We start from the raw sequence: 20,229 nt of genomic DNA, 5'->3' as shown, positions 1-20,229 counted from the left end.
CTTTAATCGAGCAGAGAAAGGCAGAGCAAGACCCAATGGCTGGAAGGTGAAAAGAGAGAAATTCCTATGACAAATAAGGCACAAATATTCAACAGCGAGGATGATTGAACCCAGGAAGAAGCTACCATGGAAAGTGGTGGATTCTCCATCTCTTGATGTCATTTAATAAAGACTAGATGCCTTTCCGGAATGTGTTTGCCCCAAAAGTAGCTATTGTGGTAGACAGGAGGCCTGTGATATGCAGGGGGTCAAATTAGATGCTCTAACGGTCTCTGCTGCCCATAAAGTCTACTCATTTCTGAGAAACCGAGTGTAGCATTGGGAGCAGCCTCTGTTTTTTAAACAATCAGTTTGTCAGCACCTGCAGGACAATTTGGTTCTTAGGACTAGTGAGCATGGACTTGTCAAGAACAAATCATTCCAGACCAATCCTAGCTCCTTCTTTGGCAGGGTTAGGGGCCTAGTGGAGGTGGCTAAACAGTAGATGTGATCTATCTTGGTGTTAATAAGGCTTTTGACACAGTCCCATAGGACATTCTCACAAGCAAACAGATACTGCTTAGCACTGTCAGAGCAGCTTTTGCTGGGGGATTCTCCCAGCACTTTCCAATAGTGGGAAAGTATGAAATCCCCATTTGACTGCTAGGGACAGAGCCTAGAGGGGGCAGCAACTTACCCCAAGTCCCACAGGTCAATAGGAAACCAGCAATGGAACCCAGGAGTCCTGACTCCCAGTTCCCTGCTCCAATCACTCCAGGGGAGCACACTCCCTCTCAAAGCAGGGGAACCGGACATGAGGGCCTGGTTGTAATTGCCAGCTGTGGGAGGGAGTGTGCAGCAGTGGTTAGTGAAGGGGCCTGGAAATAAGGACTGCTGGGTCTATTGGAGAGTGTCACTAGGAGCAGTGCATAAGATGAGGTGTCCTATCATGTTTACTCAGATCAGATTAGGACATAATAGAATGGCTGAAATAGTTTATTTTATTTGTATTGTATTATTTTGCAATTGTTAAGAGCAGCAACTACTTAGCTCAGACTGAAGCATCTTATCTAATTTTTGAGATCTAAGTGTCTCCTCTTTGAGTGCCACGAGACAATTTAAGACATTGTGAGAAAGAATTTTCATTGCCACTTGTTATGATTTCAAGAAACAAACTGGTTTAGTTTGAATAGGATTTTCGGTCAGAAACGGTTTCAATGAAATTTCCCCACCATTTCGATTCCTGGGCTCTATCTCTGCCTTTCGGGGGCGGGGGGGGGGGGTTGCTGTCTGTTAGAACAGGAGTCTGATTTGGATAGGGATATAGACCTCTTCAATGTTTTTAAGGAAGTAAATACTAATGGGAATTGTGTGATCATGGGAGACTTTAACTTCCCAGATATAGACTGGAGGACAAGTGCTATTAATATAATAGGGCTCAGATTTTCCTAGATGTGATAGCTGATGGATTGCTTCACCAAGTAGTTGCTGAACCAACAAGAGGGGATGCCATTTTAGATTTGGTTTTGGTGAGTAGTGAGGATCTCATAGAAGAAATGGTTGTAGGGGACAGCCTTGGTTTGAGCGATCATGAGCTAATTCAGTTTAAACTAAATGGAAGGGTAAACAAAAATAGATCTGTGACTAGAGGTTTTTTTTTTCCAAAAGGGCTAACTTTAAAAAATTAAGGAAATTAGATAGGGAAGTGGATTGGACTGAAGGACTTGTGGAACAGATGGATCAGACTGAACAGGTTCCAAACCTCTCGGAGGCTCTTACCTTCTAAACAGGGACGTCTGTTTTCTAGTAAAATCAGGAAAAAGAAAGGAGAAAACTCAAAAGAGGTTCCTCCTGGCGCTCACGTACGTGACCCCTAATACTCTCTCAGTCCTCAAAGAGAGACCTCGAGAAGGAGACTTGCTGAAGCAAAGCTACAGAGGACTCAGAGGTTTCCCTGGCCCTGAGCCCCTGTCCTGCCTGGCTGATGTCAGCATCTCTCAGTGAGGTCACCACCTCCCCTGCACCTTTGACCAATAGGCTGAGGTCCTGCAAAAGGCCTTTGTGATGTCACTGCCACACCCACCCCTCCCCTGCAGTGCTAATGTCCTGCCACAGGCCAGACCCTTTGGAGGTTTGAGCTACTCCCTGTGGATCACCCCGCTCAATGAGTGTTCATTCTAGGAAGCAAGCCGGCTAGACAGTAAAACAGCAGAGGCTGCTCCCAATGCTACACTCGGTTTCTCAGAAATGAGTAGACTTTATGGGCAGAAGAGATCGTTAGAGCATCTAATCTGACCCCCTGCATATCACAGGCCTTTCTGCACCATATGGGGCAGGCAGAGCTCTGCCTGGGCGCAGGGGGAATGAGATGGGGGTAGATCAAGGAAAGGGGGGAGGGGAATGGGTGTGAGGGAAAGAGCTCCTGTCCCAGATGAAGGAATTTGGGGGCAGAGGAAAGGACCCTGCTCCACAGAGAGGGGAGAGGGTTTCTGTGAGTGCCAGGGGGCTCCATTTCCCCTTCCACTAGCTCCCCATTTACAGAGAGCCAGTGCAGTACCTGCAGCAGAGAGCGGGAGTTGCTGGTGGCCTCAGAGGCACAGGCCCTGCAGCGCCTCGGGCACCTGGCGCAAGTGCCGCATGATACGGAGCTGGCGCATCACATTGGCCGTGACGTCCTCCTGCTGCAAGGGAACGAGAACCTGTCTGAGACTCAGACGCCTCCGAGGAATCAGGGGGGATTAACGGCCCCTGGAACCAGCAGCATTTCCACCCAGCCCCTGCCCACCTCTGAGGGATGGATTCCCCCTCCTAACTCCCAGGATGGAGTCTTGTTGTCCTTCCTAGTGACCTCCAGTGGCAACCCCCCTCCTTGTACGGGGAGCTCCTGCCACTTCCCCCTCAGTGCCCCTGACAGCTGTTCCACCTCCAATCCACAGCTCAAGTTCTCAGACCCCTCTCCTCCAGCCCCACCCAGGTTGGGTAGGGAGGGGACTGTAGCGGGGGGGCAGGAGGGATTCTGGCAGTAGTGAAGTGGGATGTGGGGAGGTTGAGACCTTTCCCCAAGTCACCCCAGCCACTAATGCGGAAGCCGCAGGATGGCAGCCCTGGTGAATGGGACGGATTGGAAGCCCCTGCTGACTAGGGTTACCATATGTCCGGTTTTTCCCAGATATGTCCTGCTTTTCGGCAATCAAACCCTGGTCCGGGGGGAATTGCCGAAAAGCCAAACATGTCCGGGAAAATGCCGGCCGGGCACTTCCCCTCCCGCGGCTGCTCTGCTCCGGTCCTCCCCTCTCAGACTTTAAGATCCGAGCTGCCCGAGCCAGCGCTACTGGCTTTGGGCAGCCCCCACTGACTCCGGACCCCGAGCCGCCGGCCAGACACTTCCCTTCCCGGGCTCCAGCTGAGGTGCTCCGCTCCTCCCCTCTCAGACTTTAAGAGCCGAGCTGCCCGAGCGAGCGCTACCGGCTTCTCGCAGCCCCCCTGCCTCCGGACCCCGAGCCTCCGGCCAGGAACTTCCCTTCCCGGTTCCAGCTGCTCTGCTCTGGCGGCTCGGGGGAAGCGCCAAACCCTGGGGTGCAGGGTTTGGGGGCTGCCCGGCAAACCGTGAAGCCGGTAGCGCTGGGGCAGCCCTTTCCCCATGGCTGGGAGTGGGAGGTACGAGGGGGCGGAGTTAGGGCGGGGGGAGGGGCGGAGTTGAGGCGGGGCTAGGGGTGGGGAAATGGGCGGGGCCAGGGCCCGTGGAGGGTCCTCTTTTTTTATTTATTAGACATGGTAACCCTACTGCTGACTGAATCCTCCTGTTCTCTCCAGATCGGGTCCAGCCTTGCCAGCAGTAGGACAAGCGTCCCCTGCCCATGTGCCTCATCCCTGCCTGGTCAGACGCCATCACCCGTCAGTCCTTGTGCTCCCAGGCTGCCAGTGATGGGAGCAACTCTGGGTGGTGGCTCGGGTGACACAGACACCAGACCACTAGGAATTGGGTGCGGCCCTGTGGGACAGGAGAGTCTCGCAGGGGGCACTTGGGGGACTCTCCTGCCCTTCCCAAGAGCGATAGCACCGTGTCCTGAGAACATACGTCTGGGATGAGGCAAAGCTTGTCATTAATTAGCCTGGCTAAAGAGCTGGGTGGAGCTGCTCCGCGGACAAGCTGGCTCGCTCCTGCTCATGGAGGTGAATTCATCTCCCTTCCCAGGAGCACCTGCTCTCCCTTTCATTCCCCACCAGGCTCCTTGTGCCAGGCCAGCGAATGGCCACAGGATGGGAATGAGGCCTGGGCCCCGCCCCAATCTCCTGAGTCTAATGCAGCTGCTCACCTTGTCCCCCATCAGCTGCTGGGTTTCCCCCAGGAGGGAGTAGGTGACAGGGAGAGAGACACACACACATTTGTCCTTCTGATTGCAGGGCTTGTGTCCTTCCAATCCCATTGGTGGCTGCACAGTGGGCAGAGTCCTCGCTGCGTGCCCGGCCCAACAGAATTGCAGGGCGTGGTGTGGAACACAGAAAGAGATAGAGAGACACATCCTCCAGCCGGGGTCAGTCTGAGAGAAATTGGCTGGGGTCCCAGTCTCACTCTTCTAGCGGGTGCCATTTCCCAGCTGGGTTCCTTACCCCTCTGGTGCAGCAGCAGCTGGTAGAGCCGGTAAACCCCCTCCCTGGCCTGCCGGCTGATGTCCTTGGCTGGGTCACTGACGGACAGAGCCAGCTGGGCCCTGTGGTGACCCATCCTGGGGAATTCCGCTGAGTTCTAATGGACGGGAGAGGGGACTCCATCAGCATTTTCCTGTCAGCTCCCAGTCCCCCCCCGGGCCAGGACTCTCCTTCCCCTCAGCCCCTCTGCAGGAGATGCTAGAGCCAGACCCTTAATTTCCTCTGCCCCCAAGGAAGCCTGGAGCACAGGGCTGTGGGCAGGGCCCTCCATGAGGACTTGCTTCCCCAGCTGCTCCAGGATGACAGGGAGGCATGAACCTGGAGCACAGCCCCCTTAAAAGCCCAGAGTCACCACTTAACTAGGACAAGAAGAACTTGACTCAAGCCAGGCTCACTCTCTGCTCTGACTCTGCCTCCCCAAGAGGAACACTCCTAACCCACAGCCCCTGCAGCAGCAGATCCTACAGCCTGTCGGAGCCAGATCACCTATGCCTGGAGTCAGGAAGCTGGGGTCAGAGGTCACTTACGTCAAACTCAGAGAGGGTGATGGTGGATCTGAGCAGGGCCGTGCTGCTCTTAACGGCCCTGGCTCTCTCTCGCGGCACCCTGGACACGATCCAGTAGTTAATGTGCTGTGGGGAAAGGAGGCATTGCACTGACTGCCCTGACCAAGGACGCCCACTGGGGGCCCGGCTAGGAGGACTGACTGGAAAATGGATCTAAGAGTGAAGGTAAAATTGCCCCCATCCCTCTGATCGGGCTCACCTCCAAGATGTACTGGAACCTGTCGGTGTCTGGGGACTCTGCCAGCAGGTTCCCCAGCATGGCGTCCAGGAGGTCTGGCAAGACCCTAGGCAGATCCTGAAAGCAAGGGAGAGCCATGGGTCAGAGTTAGGGAAACTGGGGCTAAACTTGCCACAGGATGGGAAGTGGGGTCTCTGGGAAGCACTGGTGAGACCCCCAAACACATATCCTGGCCTCTCTCATTCACATCCCCCTGCAGGCAATTAGCAAGGATTCATGGCAGGATGACAGCTGGCTCTTCTATCCATGACTTTAGCATGATCTACCTGCACGTGGGTGGTGTCCTTCTCCATGCCCAGGGTGAAGACGGCGTGCAGGGCAGCTCGGAGGAGGTGGGTCTCCAGCTCTGGCTCCACGGCAGGTGTCATGGTGCTGGCAAGAGAGAGGAGCCGGTATTAGACTGTGCAGTACGGTGATGGGACTGGTACCAACATGCAGGTGAAACTGCAGGGAAATAGGCACAGGCTGGCAAGAAGGGAAACCGAGGCACCGATCCAGGGAATGACAAGGCCAAGGTTTCTCAGACAGACAGTGGCAGGGCAGGAATAGCACCTGTTCCCTGGACCCTGCTGCCCCTCCTGTATCTGATCCTGGGAGTGAGCCTCTCCCCAAAGCCAACTCCTTCAGGAGCCCATAGCAAAGAGACCCCCCCCAGACTGTCCTGGACTCCCTGAGAGGTGCCTCCCCCCAACTGGAGCACCAAGGACCAAAGTGGCAGCATCTAGTGTCAGTGGGGTTCATGTGGCTCAGGCCAGACCCCTGGGCTGGGGACCCGCTCCCATAGCACTGATCGAGGGCCTGGGCCCAGGGAGTTCACAGCCCCACCCTCACCTCTCCCTGAGCCCAGCCTGACTCCTCACCTGGAACAAAGCTGCGGCGCCCATCGGCCTCGCTGCTGCCGGAGTCCCAGGCACTGCTGCTGTCCCATGGGGAGCGGGCCGAGCTGCTGGTGGTGGGACAGGGATCCTCCACCTCCTGCCTGCCCTGGGGAGGCTGGAAGGTCCTCACTGACCGGGCAGGGCGATGCCTCCTGCTGGGAATCAGGGCTGGGCTCCTGGGGCCGCTGCTGCCCACACAACATGCCCCAGAGTCACTCTGCCCGGCTCCCCTCCTGCGCTGGGTCCTGCCCGCCCAGCCGCAGCCTGGCCCAGCTCCATTTCGACCTGGCCTCTCCCACCTCGGCGCCTGCGCTGGGAGCGCGTTTTCTCCGCCAGAAGGCTGGGCACTTCCACCTCCTGGCCTGGCCGGGAGCTCCTTCCCCGCCAGTGGGGACGGAGGAGCCGCTCTGCTCCGGGGGAAGATGGCAGCTGCTTCCCTCAGGCTCTGGGGCCACCTGCAGAGCCTTCTTCCTGAACCTCCTCAGGAGCCTGGCCATCCTGGAACCGAGCGGGGAGCGGGCGTGAGTCTGGGGTCAAGGCAGCCTCTCACTAACCAGCCTGTTTGGTCCCTCCCCATCCCTGCCCCAGCCAGAGCAGCTCCTCCTCCCCACACAGGGGTGCATGTAATGCAATCTACACGGAGTTCATTGCATGATCTGCTTCCTGCTGTTTGGTTCTGGGCTGTTGGAGTACGGGCTTGCAACCATCTGTGCACACATATTATACTAATTGCATCTAGACCACATCTCCCTAGTTTGTTTGTGAGAATGTCCTTATTAACACCAAGATGGATCACATCTACTGTTTACCCACTTCCACTAGGCCCGTAACCCTGCCAAAGAAGGAGCTAGGATTGGTTTGGAATGATTTGTTCTTGACAAGTCCACGCTCACTAGTCCTAAGAACCAAATTGTCCTGTAGGTGCTGACAAACTGATTGTTTAATAAGGAGTTCCAGTATCTTTCCAGGTATGTTAATGGATGGGAAGATGTTCTTTTTCAGGGATCTCTGACGAGAACTGGGGCACAGCACTTAGTTTGTTGAGGCCATAAAATGGAGACAGGCACCTCTTCTCTTCTCCCAGCACCCCAGATACCTAAAAGGGTGGGACTCACATCCCTCAATGGGCTTTAAAAAAGACAATGGTTACAATGTGGCCCCAACCATTTCTGGTTTCTGCAGACTAGATGTTTTAGCAAAGTTTAGAATTCCTTGGTGCTCAACACCGTGAAACTCCCCTTTCTCCTTCACAAAGGGCTTTAACGCCCCTTATCTCACCCAGGCTCTCGACTGCCCAAAGTTGGAGAATTGTCCCTGTTCCCACTGCAGAGCACCCCCCACGACACACACACAGAGTCCTCCTGGTGGTGGGAGGGGAACAGAGGAAAGGACAGAAGACATAAGAGATGAAGAGAAAGGAGGGAGGGATGGAGGAAAAGGTAAAAGAAAAAGGACAAACCCTAATGTCCCCAGTGATTCTAAGGGACAAAATCCCAGGTGGGGAATAAAATTCGACCACCTTAAGCTAGTGTTTTCCATGCCTAGAATTCAGCTGGCGCCAGATGCATCAGACTGAACAGGTTCCAAACCTCTCGGAGGCTCTTACCTTCTAAACAGGGACGTCTGTTTTCTAGTAAAATCAGGAAAAAGAAAAGAGAAAACTCAAAAGAGGTTCCTCCTGGCACTCATGTACGTGAACCTAAATACTCTCTCAGTCCTCAAAGAGAGACCTCGAGAAGGAGACTTGCTGAAGCAAAGCTACAGGGAACTCTGAGGTTTCCCTGGCCCTGCGCCCCTGTCCTGCCTGGCTGATGTCAGCATCTCTCTGTGAGGTCACCACCTCCCCAGCACCTTCGACCAATAGGCTGCGGTCCTGCAAATGGCCTTTGTGATGTCACTGCCACACCCACTCCTCCCCTGCAGTGTTAATGTCCTGCCACAGGCCAGACACTTTGGAGGTTTGAGCTACACAAAGAGGAGACACTTAGATCTCAAAAATTAGATAAGATGTTTCAGTATGAGCTAAGTAGTTGCTGCTCTTAACAATTGCAACATAATAAAATACAAATAAAATAGACTATTTCAGCCATTCTATTATGTCATAATCTGATCTGAGTAAACACGATAGGACACCTCATCTTATGCACTGCTCCTAGTGACACTCTCCAATAGATCCCCATCCTCCACCCGCCGGGAGGTAGGTAGGAGCGGATTGTTATCCCTACTTGAAAGAGGGAGAAGCTAAGGCTGAGAAAGGAGAATTGACTTGTCTTAGGTCACACAGCCAGTCCGTGGCAGAGTTGGGAATAGGACCCAAGAGCCCTGATTTTCAAACTAACCATCGGATCTTGAATTTCAGATATTGAATGATCTGAATAAAGTGCTCTCAAGTGAGTTCCAGACCAGCAAGAGTTCATAGTAATTATTCAGCAAGTATTTTAGGAGAACTGGAATGGTAGAGAAAATAATGAACTGCAGAGAAGCAGCAAAATTTGTCGAACATATGACTGGTTATGACTATTTACTTGGTCTTAAAAGAAAACAACAGGGACCTGAGTCTCCTCCCTGTCAATAACCCCCTGCTCAGCCAATCAGGGTAGAGACCGAGGGGCGGGAGGATGAGGGTTCTCACCAGAGAGCCCAAAGGATGGCCCAGGTCACCGCTGGGGATCACAGTCTGAGCACTATTTCAGCCCCACATTTTTCGGTGGACCTCCCACAATGGGAGTTGTAGAGCATCCCCCACGACACACACACACCCCTCCTGGTGGTGGGAGGGGAACAGGGAAAGGACAAAAGAAGTAAGAGATGAAAAGAAAGGAGGGAGGGATGGGGGTAAAGGTAAAAGAAAAAGGACAAACCTTAATGTCCCCAGAGATTCTAAGGGACAAAATCCCAGGTGAGGAATAAAATTTGACCACCTTAAACTAGTATTTTCCATGCCTAAAATTCAGCTGGCGCCAGATGCAGCAGAGTGAACAGGTTCCAAACCTCTCGGAGGCTCTTACCTTCTAAACAGGGACGTCAGTTTTCTAGTGAAATCAGGAAAAAGAAAGGAGAAAACTCAAAAGAGGTTCCTCCTGGTGCTCACATACATGAACCCAAATACTCTCTCAGACCTCAAAGAGAGACCTCGAGAAGGAGACTTGCTGAAGCAAAGCCACAGGGGTCTCTGAGGTTTCCCTGGCCCTGCGCCCCTGTCCTGCCTGGCTGATGTCAGCATCCCTCTGTGAGGTCACCACCTCCCCAGCACCTTTGGCCAATAGGCTGAGGTCCTGTAAAAGACCTCTGTGATGTCACTGCCACACCCACCCCTCCCCTGCAGTGCTAATGTCCTGCCGCAGGCCAGACCCTTTGGAGGTTTGAGCTACTCCCTGTGGATCACCCCACTAAATGAGTGTTCATTCTAGGAAGGAAGCCGGCTAGACAGTAAAACATCACAAGCTGCTCCCAATGCTACACTCGGTTTCTCAGAAATGAGTAGACTTTATGGCCAGAAGAGACCGTTAGAGCATCTAATCTGACCCTCTGCATATCACAGGCCTCCTGTCTACCACAATAGCTACTTTTGGGGGCAAACACATTCCGGAAAGGCATCTAGTCTTTATTAATGACATCAAGAGATGGAGAATCCACCACTTTCCTTGGTAGCTTCTTCCTGTGGTCAATCATCCTCGCTGTTGAATATTTGTGCCTTATTTGTCATAGGAATTTGTCTCTTTTCACCTTCCAGCCATTGGGTCTTGTTCTGCCTTTCTCTGCTAGACTACAGAGCCCTTTCATACCCAGTATTTTCTCTCCATTAAGGCATTTCAACACTTCAATGAAGTCCCCTTCAATCTTCTTTTGATAAGCTAAACAGGTTGAGCTCTTTCAATAGCTCACTAGAAGGCATTTTTCTCCAGCCCTCAGAACATTTGGTGGCTCTTTGCTGCCCCAGCTCCAATTTCTAGGACCATCTTTTTCAAAGGAGGACACCAAGACTGGAGGCAGTATTCCAATAGCAGTCTCACTTCTGCTGTGTCACCTCCCTATCCTACTCACGGCTCTTCTCCTTCGTCTAATGATGGCTTTAGCCCTGTTCACCACAGCATCACACTGGGAGCTCATGTTGAGTGGCTTCTCCACTCTGGCCCCTAAATCCTTTTCAGAGTGACTGCTTTCCTGGATACACGTCCCCATTCTGGAGGTGTGGCCGGCGTGCCTTGTTGCCACGCATAGGACCTTGCATTGGGCTCTGCTCAAACTTGTTTTCTTTGAATGGGTCCAGCTGGCCAAATGAGCCAGATCGCTCTGTATCACTGCCCTCTCCCCATCAGGAATTACCACTCTGCCTGTATTTTGTCACCCCCCAATCTTATCCACATGTATGTTTTCTCTCAATTCATTGATAACAATTATTTTAAAAAATTAGTCCTTGAGAGCTTCTTCAGACCCTTAGTACCCAGGACCTGCTCCCCACAGCACAGTGAGAAATGCCGTCCAGCCCTGCTGGTACATACGTGATAAGCACAGAACAAACACACTTTAGGAGCTGTGTTGTCCATAGGCTCTGAACAACATGTGGGGGTCAGCAGATTACAAACACACGACAGACCTGTAGTGTAGACAGGTCCCAACTGTGTCTCGGTTTCCCACCCTGTAAAATGGGGAGAACAAACAAAACCTTGATTAGCTCCATTTGATAGCTGGGGAAACCGAGGCACCCAGCGGTGCAGAGACTCGCTCATGGTCCCAAAGCCAGGAATAGAAAACAGCAGATCTGATAGCTAGGCCTGGGACCTAGCCCCGGTTATCCTGGCCTTGCTGCTCTAAGTTTAGTCACAGCCTCCATGTCTTTTCCCCCGTGTCCCTTAACCCCACGTCACTGCAGAAGAGAGATTTTCTGGTAGCCAGCTGGCTCTCCTGCATGTGGATGTCGTTCCAAAAGACGTGCTCTGGCTCAGTCCCATGCTATGGTTGGCTGAAGGAACCACTTGGTCACATTCTAGGCCCTGAGTTATACAGGAGGGGCGACTAGATACACAGAATGGTACTTTCTGACCTGAACCTCTATCAATCGCTACATTTTCTGCTGCTAGGAAGAGAACTCTGGACCTATTTTCTCTCATTCACTTTCAGTCGGAATAATTTCAATCCAGACCAAAGGATTTCCTCTTCCATTGTGTCTTCAGCACCTTTGCGAGCAACTAGTTACTGTTACCCACAGGTTACCAGTTTCAACCTGTCCCAGGGTGAGATGGCCAGGAAAGGGGTTGGAGCTCAACTGGACCTGGCCCAGGTGATGCAGCTCCCTAGGGTGAAGGGAATAAGTGTGGTGGTCACGTGACAAGACGCAGCCTGTGACTAGGACCCAGGCCTGCTGAGAGATAGAAGGGCAGCCTGTGCTCAGCCAGGAGAGAGACCCCAAGGAAAGCAGGCATGGAAGGGGCTTGGAGAGTCCTTTAAAGGTCAGGGACAAGCTGGGAAGGGGCCAGGCTGAGCACTAAAGACCAGGCCCTAGGAGGGAAAGACAGGGCAGTTTAGGAGATGGGGCAGATAGTCCAGTTGGTTTTGGCTCCCAGGACCAGACACCCAGAGGTGAAGGTGATTGTCGGGGCTTCTGTCCTTCTTCCCCAGTGTAGATTTGATAGTGGAGAATACTGATGCCGTATGGGGGAAGTGAGTTACCCCAAGGTCACCCAGTGAGTTTATATCACGAATGCATACTCGGAAGGATCCAATAGAAACATGGATTTTCCAGTCTCTTCTTTCTAGGAGTCCCCAGGGCTAAGGTAAAACCCCTGCGGCCCCTCCCCATTCTGCTCACCTCCAAGATGTGCTGGAGTTTGTCTGTGCTGGGGGGTGCTGTCAGCAGGATCGAGAGCTCGTCATCCATGTTCTCTGGGCAGGCCTTGCTCAGAGCCTGCCAGCGGAGGGAGACCAGGGGTCAGGAGCCTGCATTAGCACCGGTGTGCCATTGACCAGGAGCCGGCTGAGGTAAGCACCCCCTGGCCGGAGCTCGCACCCAGAAACCCTGCCCCAAGTCGGAACCCCCTCCCACACCCAAATTCCCTCCCAGACCTCACACCCGGCACCCCAGCCCCCTGCCCCAGGTCGGAACCCCCTCCTGTACCCTAATCCCTCCCAGACCCCACACCCCCACCCGCACCCCAATCCCCTACCCCAGCCCTGAGCCCCCTCCCGCACCCAAACTCCCTCCCAGAGTCCGCACCCCAACCCTCTGCCCCAGTCCGGATCCCCCTCTGGCACCCCAAACCCCTAATCTCCAGCCCAATCCCAGAGCCCGCATCCCCACCGGAGCCCTCACCCCTCCCTGCACTCCAACCCCCAGCTCCAGCCCAGTGAAAGTGAGTGAGGGTGTGAGAGCGAGCGACTGAGGGAGGTGGGCTGGGCTGGAGTGAGTGGGGGTGGGGCCTTGGGGAAGGGCATGAAAGGGGTTGGGTCAAGGGCGTTTGGTTTTGTGCAAGTAGAAAGTTGACAACTCTACTTAAGGACCTTTGAAAAGCAGCCTCCTTAGCACCGCTCCTGATACGAGAGGCCAAGGCGCCCCCGACATGAGAACCACAATAGGCCAGAGCAAAACGCTGCGTTAGAAATCGGAGCTCAGGCTGCCAAGCGAACGATAGCTGACAGACAGGAGATGCGGGAATTAAGGTTGTGCCTTCAGCCAGCAACTGGTGTTCATCCGTTTGCACCACACACACACCTGTAGCCAGGGCCACTATTTCCTTGTCTGTCTGCCTGTTTAGCGTCTCTCGGTCCTTACTGTGCCCATCACCGTGGTGTCTGAGTGGCAAACCAAGGGTTTGACGTATGCATATTAAACTGCCTGACTGGAAGGACGTGGTTTGGTGTGGATCAATGACTGCTGGGGCGATTGGTGGCAGAAGGCTCTGAGGGCCTGGCTCATTCCGACCTGGCTCATTCCAATGGCTTCTACAGCTGAGAGCAGCCCAGTCTCCTGCCTGGGTCCGACGCAAACCAGGAAGTACAGGACCACGGTTAATAAGAGCAGCTCAAAAGATCATTTTCGCTGAGCCCAGCCCTGCACAGATTTCCAGCTTAGGTTTGCATTTTCAGCAAAAGTTCTTCTTGATTATTTTGTCCCAACCCCCTTCTGCCTCCATAATAGCCAGCCACCCCGTCAGTCGCATCCTGGGGCGCTCCAGGGACAGCGTGTGTGCGTGTATGTGCACGTCTGTATATATATGTATGTGTACATGTGTGTATGTATGTGTGTACGTTTATGTGCACATGAGTGTGTGCACATGTGAGTGTGCGTGTGTATGTGTGTACATGTACCCCAGTCAGATGTATACATCTGGATTTCCTTTGAAAGAATTTTCAAATTGAGCTGATCAAGTGCAATGGCAAAGCACCCAATTCCTCTGCCCCCCAACTGCCTTCGCTGCTTTAACATACAACCTGCTCTGCTGACACCTCTGACTCCTGAAAGCCCTAACGCTCCAGGGGAGCAAGCCGTGCCCTGCCCTGCCCTGGCTGCCCCGGGTGTTACCTCGGAGGGAATCGTTCCAGATTCCAATGGGTGGCAGGTCCAGGGAAGAGCCTTATCTGGGGGGAGGCTGTACCAGACCCGCCCGACCCAGGCAGGCTCCCAGGTACTCTCTGCTCGGGGCTGATAAGGCTTCTTAGCAGTTTCTCTCCAAACAAATTCCAGTTCAAGACACCTGAGAGCTCCACAGCAGGGCAGCATCCCCAGAGCGCAGCAGGGCGGGGGTTAGGGGGAGCAGTCGGTAGCAGCACCTGCCCCTCGTTCGGCAGGAGCGAGAAGTGCCAGCCACGTGCTGCCTCCATCCCCAGAGGCCAGGTGAGAGTGAATTCCCACGTCCCCGCACGATTGGTTCCGTCACTCTTCTACACTTACATGGATTTCCAGTGTCAATGTTTCTAATATCAGCTTTGCCAGCTCTCCTTACACCTCTGTCTGCTAGAGCAAAAACCTGAAATGCAGCTACCTCCTCCTGCTGGGTGACTATAGACCTTAATGACAGAGCTCGGAACTGCTTAGTCAAGGGGACTAGCTGCAGCCCCTCGGGTTGCCTGCTCGAAGGTGTGCTGGCCAGGCCACAAGTCATTTCTGTGCCTCTTCCCTGCTCCTTCTCAGCATTTGAACATCATTTGACTAGTGTGAACAAGAGTCTATACTGGGGAGAGCCCAGGGTGAGAGAGTCACTAGACTCTTGTCAAGGCTGCTTCCCCACTCTGAACTTTAGGGTACAAATGTGGGGGCCTGCATGAAAACTGCTAAGCTTAACTACCAGCTTAGATCTGGTCCACTGCCACCATTCCCAAGTGGATTCCCTTCCCTGGGAAGCCTTGAGAAACCTTTCACCAATTCCCTGGTGAATACAGATCCAACCCCCTTGGATCTAAAAACAAGGAGAAATTAACCATCCCCCTCCTTCCTCTCACCAACTCCTGGTGGATCAAGATCCAAACCTCTTGGATCTTAAAACAAGGAGAAATCAATCAGGTTCTTAAAAAGAAGGCTTTTAATTAAAGAAAAAAGGTAAAAAACATCTCTGTAAAATCAGGATGGAAAATAACTTTACAGGGTAATCAAACTTAAAGAGCAATAGGCCAGAGCAAAACGCTGCGTTAGAAATCGGATTCAAAGTACAGCAAACAGAGGTAAACACTCTAGTAAAAGGTACATTTAGATGTTGAGGAAACAAAGTAAAAACTAACACGCCTTGCCTGGCTGTTTACTTACAAGTTTGAAATCTGAGAGACTTGTTCAGAAAGACGTGGAGAACCTGGATTGATGTCTGGTCCCTCTCAGTCCCAAGAGCGAATGACTTCCCAAACAAAGAGCACAAACAAAAGCCTTCCCCCCACCAAGATTTGAAAGTATCTTGTCCCCTTTTTGGTCCTTTGGGTCAGGTGTCAGCCAGGTTATCCGAGCTTCTTAACCCTTTACAGGGAAAAGGATTTTGGAGTCTCTGGCCAGGAGGGATTTTATAGTACTGTACACAGGAGAGCTGTTACCCTTCCCTTTATAGTTATGACAACTCTGGTTATACAGTGCTCTGTATACATCTGTGAAGCAGGAGTGCTGAAACCCCAGTCACAGCCGGGGTCCAGCCCCAGAGAGCGCCAGCCTGGCCCTGGGGGGTGGGGGTGGGAGGGCGACACGGAGAGCAGTTTGGTCCGATGCAGGGCACTGCTGCCAGGTGGCTCATGGGGAGGGGCGGGGGTGGGCTGTGGCGTATGAAGAGTTCAGGTTGTTTTGGAAGGGGAGGGGTAGCCATGTTCAGGGGGGAGTTGGGGTGTGGGTGGGACCCCAAGTTGGGGGGAATGGTGCAGGGGAACCCTGGGTTTGGCAGGGAGCCCCCAGGCAGCAAAACGGCTGAGCGAGCTGGCTGCCCGGGACAGGCTGAGGATGTCCCCGCTTGCAGCGTCATGCTCCAGCCTGGCGAGGGATGGCTGGCTGGGGAGGGCACCAAGCGCAACCTGCAATGGGCAGAGTGGGGGGTGGGGGGTGGGGGTGGCTCCCAGCACGGACAGCGGAGATGGGAGGCGGGAAGGGGAGAGGTCAGTGCCCTGGGCAGGGGGATCCCCCGCTCCCCCACTGCAAAACAGCACACCCCCACCTCACCACCAGCAACCGAGATGGAGGGGACAGCTTAGTGCACGGGGGGCGGGGTCCCTGATACTCCCAACTGCAAAATAGCAACCCCCTCCCCCCATCTGCACCCCAGATACTGAGGAGGGAGGAGGAAACCTTCCAGCTGCACCTCAGCAGCTCCCAGCTTCCCTCCCCCTGAAAACATCCCTCTTTCCAAACCTGCCCCCCAAACTCCCCCGTACGCACACTCTCCATGCAGGCTCTGTCAGGAAGGCCAATTAGACAGGGCCTTGTGTCCTGGGGATGCACTGAAGGGCCATGGTCAGGAGGGGAATGGAAAGATGCAGTTTTTGGGGGGGGGGCAATGCCCCTTCACATTCCCCCCCATCTTCACCCCTGCCAGTGGACCAGCCAGGACTACGTCATGGCCCATCTTTGGGCTACAGCCCACGATTTGGAAGCCCTGCCTGAGGGTGAACTTCATCAGGCCCAGCTGACTTGTTCTTTAGCCTGTTCTTTCCGTGTTCGGGGGGTGGGGGGGTGCTCCTGCCCCTGGCTGTTAGCATTTATCGTGTTCAGCATCTGGTCACAATGAACTTTGATTGAAGTGACTGAAGCCAAACAGGCAGGAAATGCTCAGAGATGCTCAGAGGACGTCAGCCTGACAGATAAATACACTGCTAGGAGCTGGATTATACCATGTTATGGGTGGAGTTAAAATCTCATTGACACAGCTGTGAGGATGCACTCTTCATTTAAGACAGCTGGAAGCAACAGGTAAGGGGGCCTCGTGTAGAACAAGCCATGATGGCGTGTGCCCAGAAACTAGCCCCAGGTGGGCAGAGGATGCCACCGAGTATCGTTCTGAGCTGGTGCGTGTGTGACAGAGACAAGCCGGGCAGTGCAGCCAGGACACGGAGGCAGAGCAGGAAAGCCGAGCAGAGCCTGTCAGCATGGTGTGATCGTGGGAGGAGCATAGAGAGCTTTTGGGCCAGGTGCTGGCTAAAGAGGCTTGGAGCTGAGAGCAGGGAGGCTAATCCCTGCTGTTGGTTCCTGCTGTGTTTGGAGAAGCAGGACTCTGTATGTTCCTTGTCAATAAACAAGACATCAAAAAATTACCAGACTCCATTGCCAATTTCTGCTCCCCACTGGAACATCCCCAGGGCCCCAAACTTTGACTAGCCCCTTGGGTTGAAGAGGGACACCAATATCTTTATTGTCTGGTTTCGTTGCACGTCTATCTAATCTCAGTGGTTCATCAGCAACTAATTACTGTTGCAATGTTTTCTCATGTAATAACCATATTTATTAAAAACACAGAGGCCAGGTTTTTGAACCTAAACTCACCACTGCTAATACATGCAGGATTCAGATGTAAAGTCCTGGCTTCGAGTCATCCCCCATTTAAATGCTCAATGACAGTTGCTAGAAATCCAGTGTCATGATTCATTGATCACTAATGCCGAGGGGCAGTGGCAGGGCTGGGAGAAGCAGAGGTTAATGTGGGTCTAAAGTCGTAGTGAGTGACATGGCTTCCAGCGAGGCAGAGTGGAAGCGGGGCTCCAGTTATACACACCAATCACACTCTTTGTGTCATTCGAACGCCCCGGCGGGGTCGGCTCTCAGCATTTATTCCAGGGGATTTACCATGCAGAAGCCAACAGGAAGGGAGTGAGCAGAGTAGAGGCATTGCAGGGACTGCACTGATTAGGTGGGGGCTGGCGCGCCGTGTCTGATCTAATATTGTCTCCCCTTCTCAGCGGCGCCGGCTCCCAAGGAGGATGGGCTCCTCCTGCCGGACCCAGCACACGTCTGTTGGCTTAACCAGGATGAGGGAAGACCTGCACTCCCCACTCTTACAGAACCCTGCCCAGTAGATGTAGCCTTTCCCATTGAGCAGGACGTTCTGACACTTGTCGTACCACCAGCCTCCATAGCTACTTGCGCAATTCCCACTGGTCTGGTCCTGATCCTTGTCAGTCGTGCTGAACTTCATGTTGTCGTGTATGCCCCCCAGGCCGGAGTGGTAGGTGGTGAGATAGTCCTCACCGTCCCCAGAGTACCTGCCCAGCCTCAGCGGGTACCCGCTGGGCTCATCCTCAACACTGAAGATGTCGTACTCTGCGTAGCGGGTGTTGTTGGATTTGTCCTCCACCACAAAGCGGACCTTGTAGATGTTCTGCCGCGTGAGCAGGGACAGGTACTCGTTGCCCAGCCAGTAATCCTGCTGCACGTTCCCAAAGCCGTACTTGTAGGTGCTCCAGGACTCCTTCCAGGTGATCTCTGTGTTGTAAGAATTTCTCTGGACAACGGTCCAGCCTTTGCCTTCGGTGTCCATGTCACACCACACCACTCGAGGGGGAGAGCCTGCCGGCTGGATGACATGGACCCCACTGGGGCTGTCCCTGGGGATGTTGCTGCAGTCTTTGGGGAACCCTGAAATGCCACGAACATCAGGTTAAGGGGGCAGGTGGGGGTGGGGGAGTAAGCGCTAGCTAGCTCAATCAAATCAGCCTGGGGTAACTGGAGGCTGGGTTTTTAGAGGCAGGTCCTGTGTATTTCACAATACTACAGCCACAGAATCCGCCCCGGCCATTCCTGGCCACAGAATCCCGCTCCAGATCTTACACTTTCATTTTACCAATAAAATAAAATAAGAATAGTTTCTTGCTCTGCTGGTTTTGAAGAAACCTTGAAGAGATGAATCAAGTGTAAACCAAGGCTCTGTATCCTTCCTGAGTCCGTACTGCTGAAGAAATTGTTTGGCGAGGGTGGGGGAGACGCTGCCAGATCCATCTCAGCGAATGTCAATTATGAAACCCATCAGTGACAATTTAAATGGGAGTTTTCAAAGAGCCTAAGGGAGTTTGACACCCGACTGTGATTGGAATTCAGTGGGATTTAGGCACCCAACTCCCTGTGGCGCCTTTGAAAATTCCAGACATCCTATCGAGGGGCTTGTCTTTGGGGCGGAAATTGTCCCGAACTATCCTGGTAGAATGAGAGCACTGTGATTATACTGCCCCTCCCCTTCCCAGGGTCCTCCCTCGAGCCTGAGCCCCCCAGCTCCCCTCCCCCCCAGACAATCCCCCTGTGTGCCCCACCCCCATAGCTGAGCCGAGGGGGAGGAGCTGCTGAGCTCTGCGGGGGCAGGGGCTCAGGGCCACCTCTGGAGCTGGTTCGGCCCCTGGCCTGCCTGGGCAAGCCCCTGAGCAGCTCCCAGAGCCACTGGAGGTGTGGGGAGAAGGGAATGAAACCCCCTGACAAGGAGGAACTGGCTCTCCCTGCTGCCTGGACTCTGGGAGCAAGGCTTCTAGGCATGAGCGAGAGATCCCCAGCTGTTAGCCGGGGCTAGCCCTAGTATAGGAGTTGGTGAGATGGAAGGGTAGAACTCCCAGCCAATTTGGGGGGGGTGCCTGGTTCCCACACGCTGCCCTGCGGTTGGCACCAGCGCTCTTCAGTCACTGCCGGGGGCTTGGCAGCCGTTACCGGAGAAAGGGATAACGAAGCTGTGGAAAGCAAACAGCCAGTCGAGCAGCACCTCCCCCACCCCGGCTGGCCCATTCCCAGGTGCTGGAGGCCTGCGAATGGGAGTAGTGGGCTCACTAGCGCAGGCCGGCCTTGCGATCCCTTTGGAGAACTCAGCGTTCCTTGGGGCCCAGCGCTGGCGGGGGGGCGGGAAGGTGCATTCAGTGGATAAGTGGATCTAGGGGTGACCCCAGCATGGGGGAGAGGAGCAGAATCAGGCCCACGATGCCCTGATCTCGGATATGGCAGATGATAGAAGCTCTCTGACGGGTTCTCTACTCACCCCTCTCGACCTTCTTGTGGGCCAGGGCCCCGTTGCCCTGCACGGGGGCTACGCAAAGGAGCGCCATCATGGACAGCGCAGACAGAAGCAGGAGAGAGCTGGACTGGAACCCTGCAGGGGACAGAAACCGCTGGACATGAGACCAGGAGAGAGTTTCACAAGTGCCTAAATCCCACTAGACGTCACTGGGATTTAGGCACTTAAGTGACTTAGCCACTCTTGAAAATGTTACCCTTAGACGCTAAGGCCAGAGTTTTCAGAGGGCTCAACTACTGGGCCAGATTTTCAGAAGAGCTCATCTCCCAGGTAGGCACCGCAGGACATGGCTGGATGTTCAAAGGGGCTCAGCATGGGGGGGGTGGGCCCAAGTCTCTGGAGACGGGGTGAAGCCCACCATTTACCTCTCCCCCGGCCCGGCCACTGTCTCCGTCTCTGCAGCCGGCCCGATTAGCACACAGCGGGGACCCAGCTGCATGGTAAAAACCATTAAAAGATTGCGGCTCCGATGGCCTGGC

General features: G+C 53.9%; 1 protein-coding gene and 1 long non-coding RNA gene across 4 annotated transcripts in view; both read right to left on the bottom strand.

Moving 5' to 3' along the window:
• Positions 1 to 3,091: 3,091 nt before the first annotated feature.
• On the bottom strand, positions 3,092 to 11,636 carry LOC135976586 (uncharacterized). The gene is made up of 3 exons (XR_010593837.1): positions 6,294 to 11,636; positions 5,395 to 5,805; positions 3,092 to 4,726 (listed from the first exon to the last, which is right to left on the bottom strand). It is a non-coding gene; the product is annotated as an uncharacterized LOC135976586 (long non-coding RNA).
• Positions 11,637 to 17,186: 5,550 nt separating this feature from the next.
• Positions 17,187 to 20,229, bottom strand: part of LOC135976652 (fibrinogen-like protein 1-like protein) — a 58,580-nt gene continuing 55,537 nt past the window's right edge. For all 3 annotated transcript variants that reach the window (XM_065573542.1, XM_065573544.1, XM_065573543.1), the window contains 2 exons: positions 19,715 to 19,825; positions 17,187 to 18,339 (listed from right to left, as the gene is read on the bottom strand). In XM_065573542.1, coding sequence (XP_065429614.1) covers positions 17,660 to 18,339; positions 19,715 to 19,825 — 791 coding nt within the window. In that variant the 3' untranslated portion in view covers positions 17,187 to 17,659. The remainder of the gene's footprint in view (positions 18,340 to 19,714; positions 19,826 to 20,229) is intronic.

This window comes from Chrysemys picta, chromosome 19 (assembly GCF_011386835.1).
Source record: "Chrysemys picta bellii isolate R12L10 chromosome 19, ASM1138683v2, whole genome shotgun sequence".
NCBI lineage: Eukaryota > Metazoa > Chordata > Testudines > Emydidae > Chrysemys > Chrysemys picta.
This window is presented reverse-complemented; position numbering and strand designations above follow the sequence as displayed.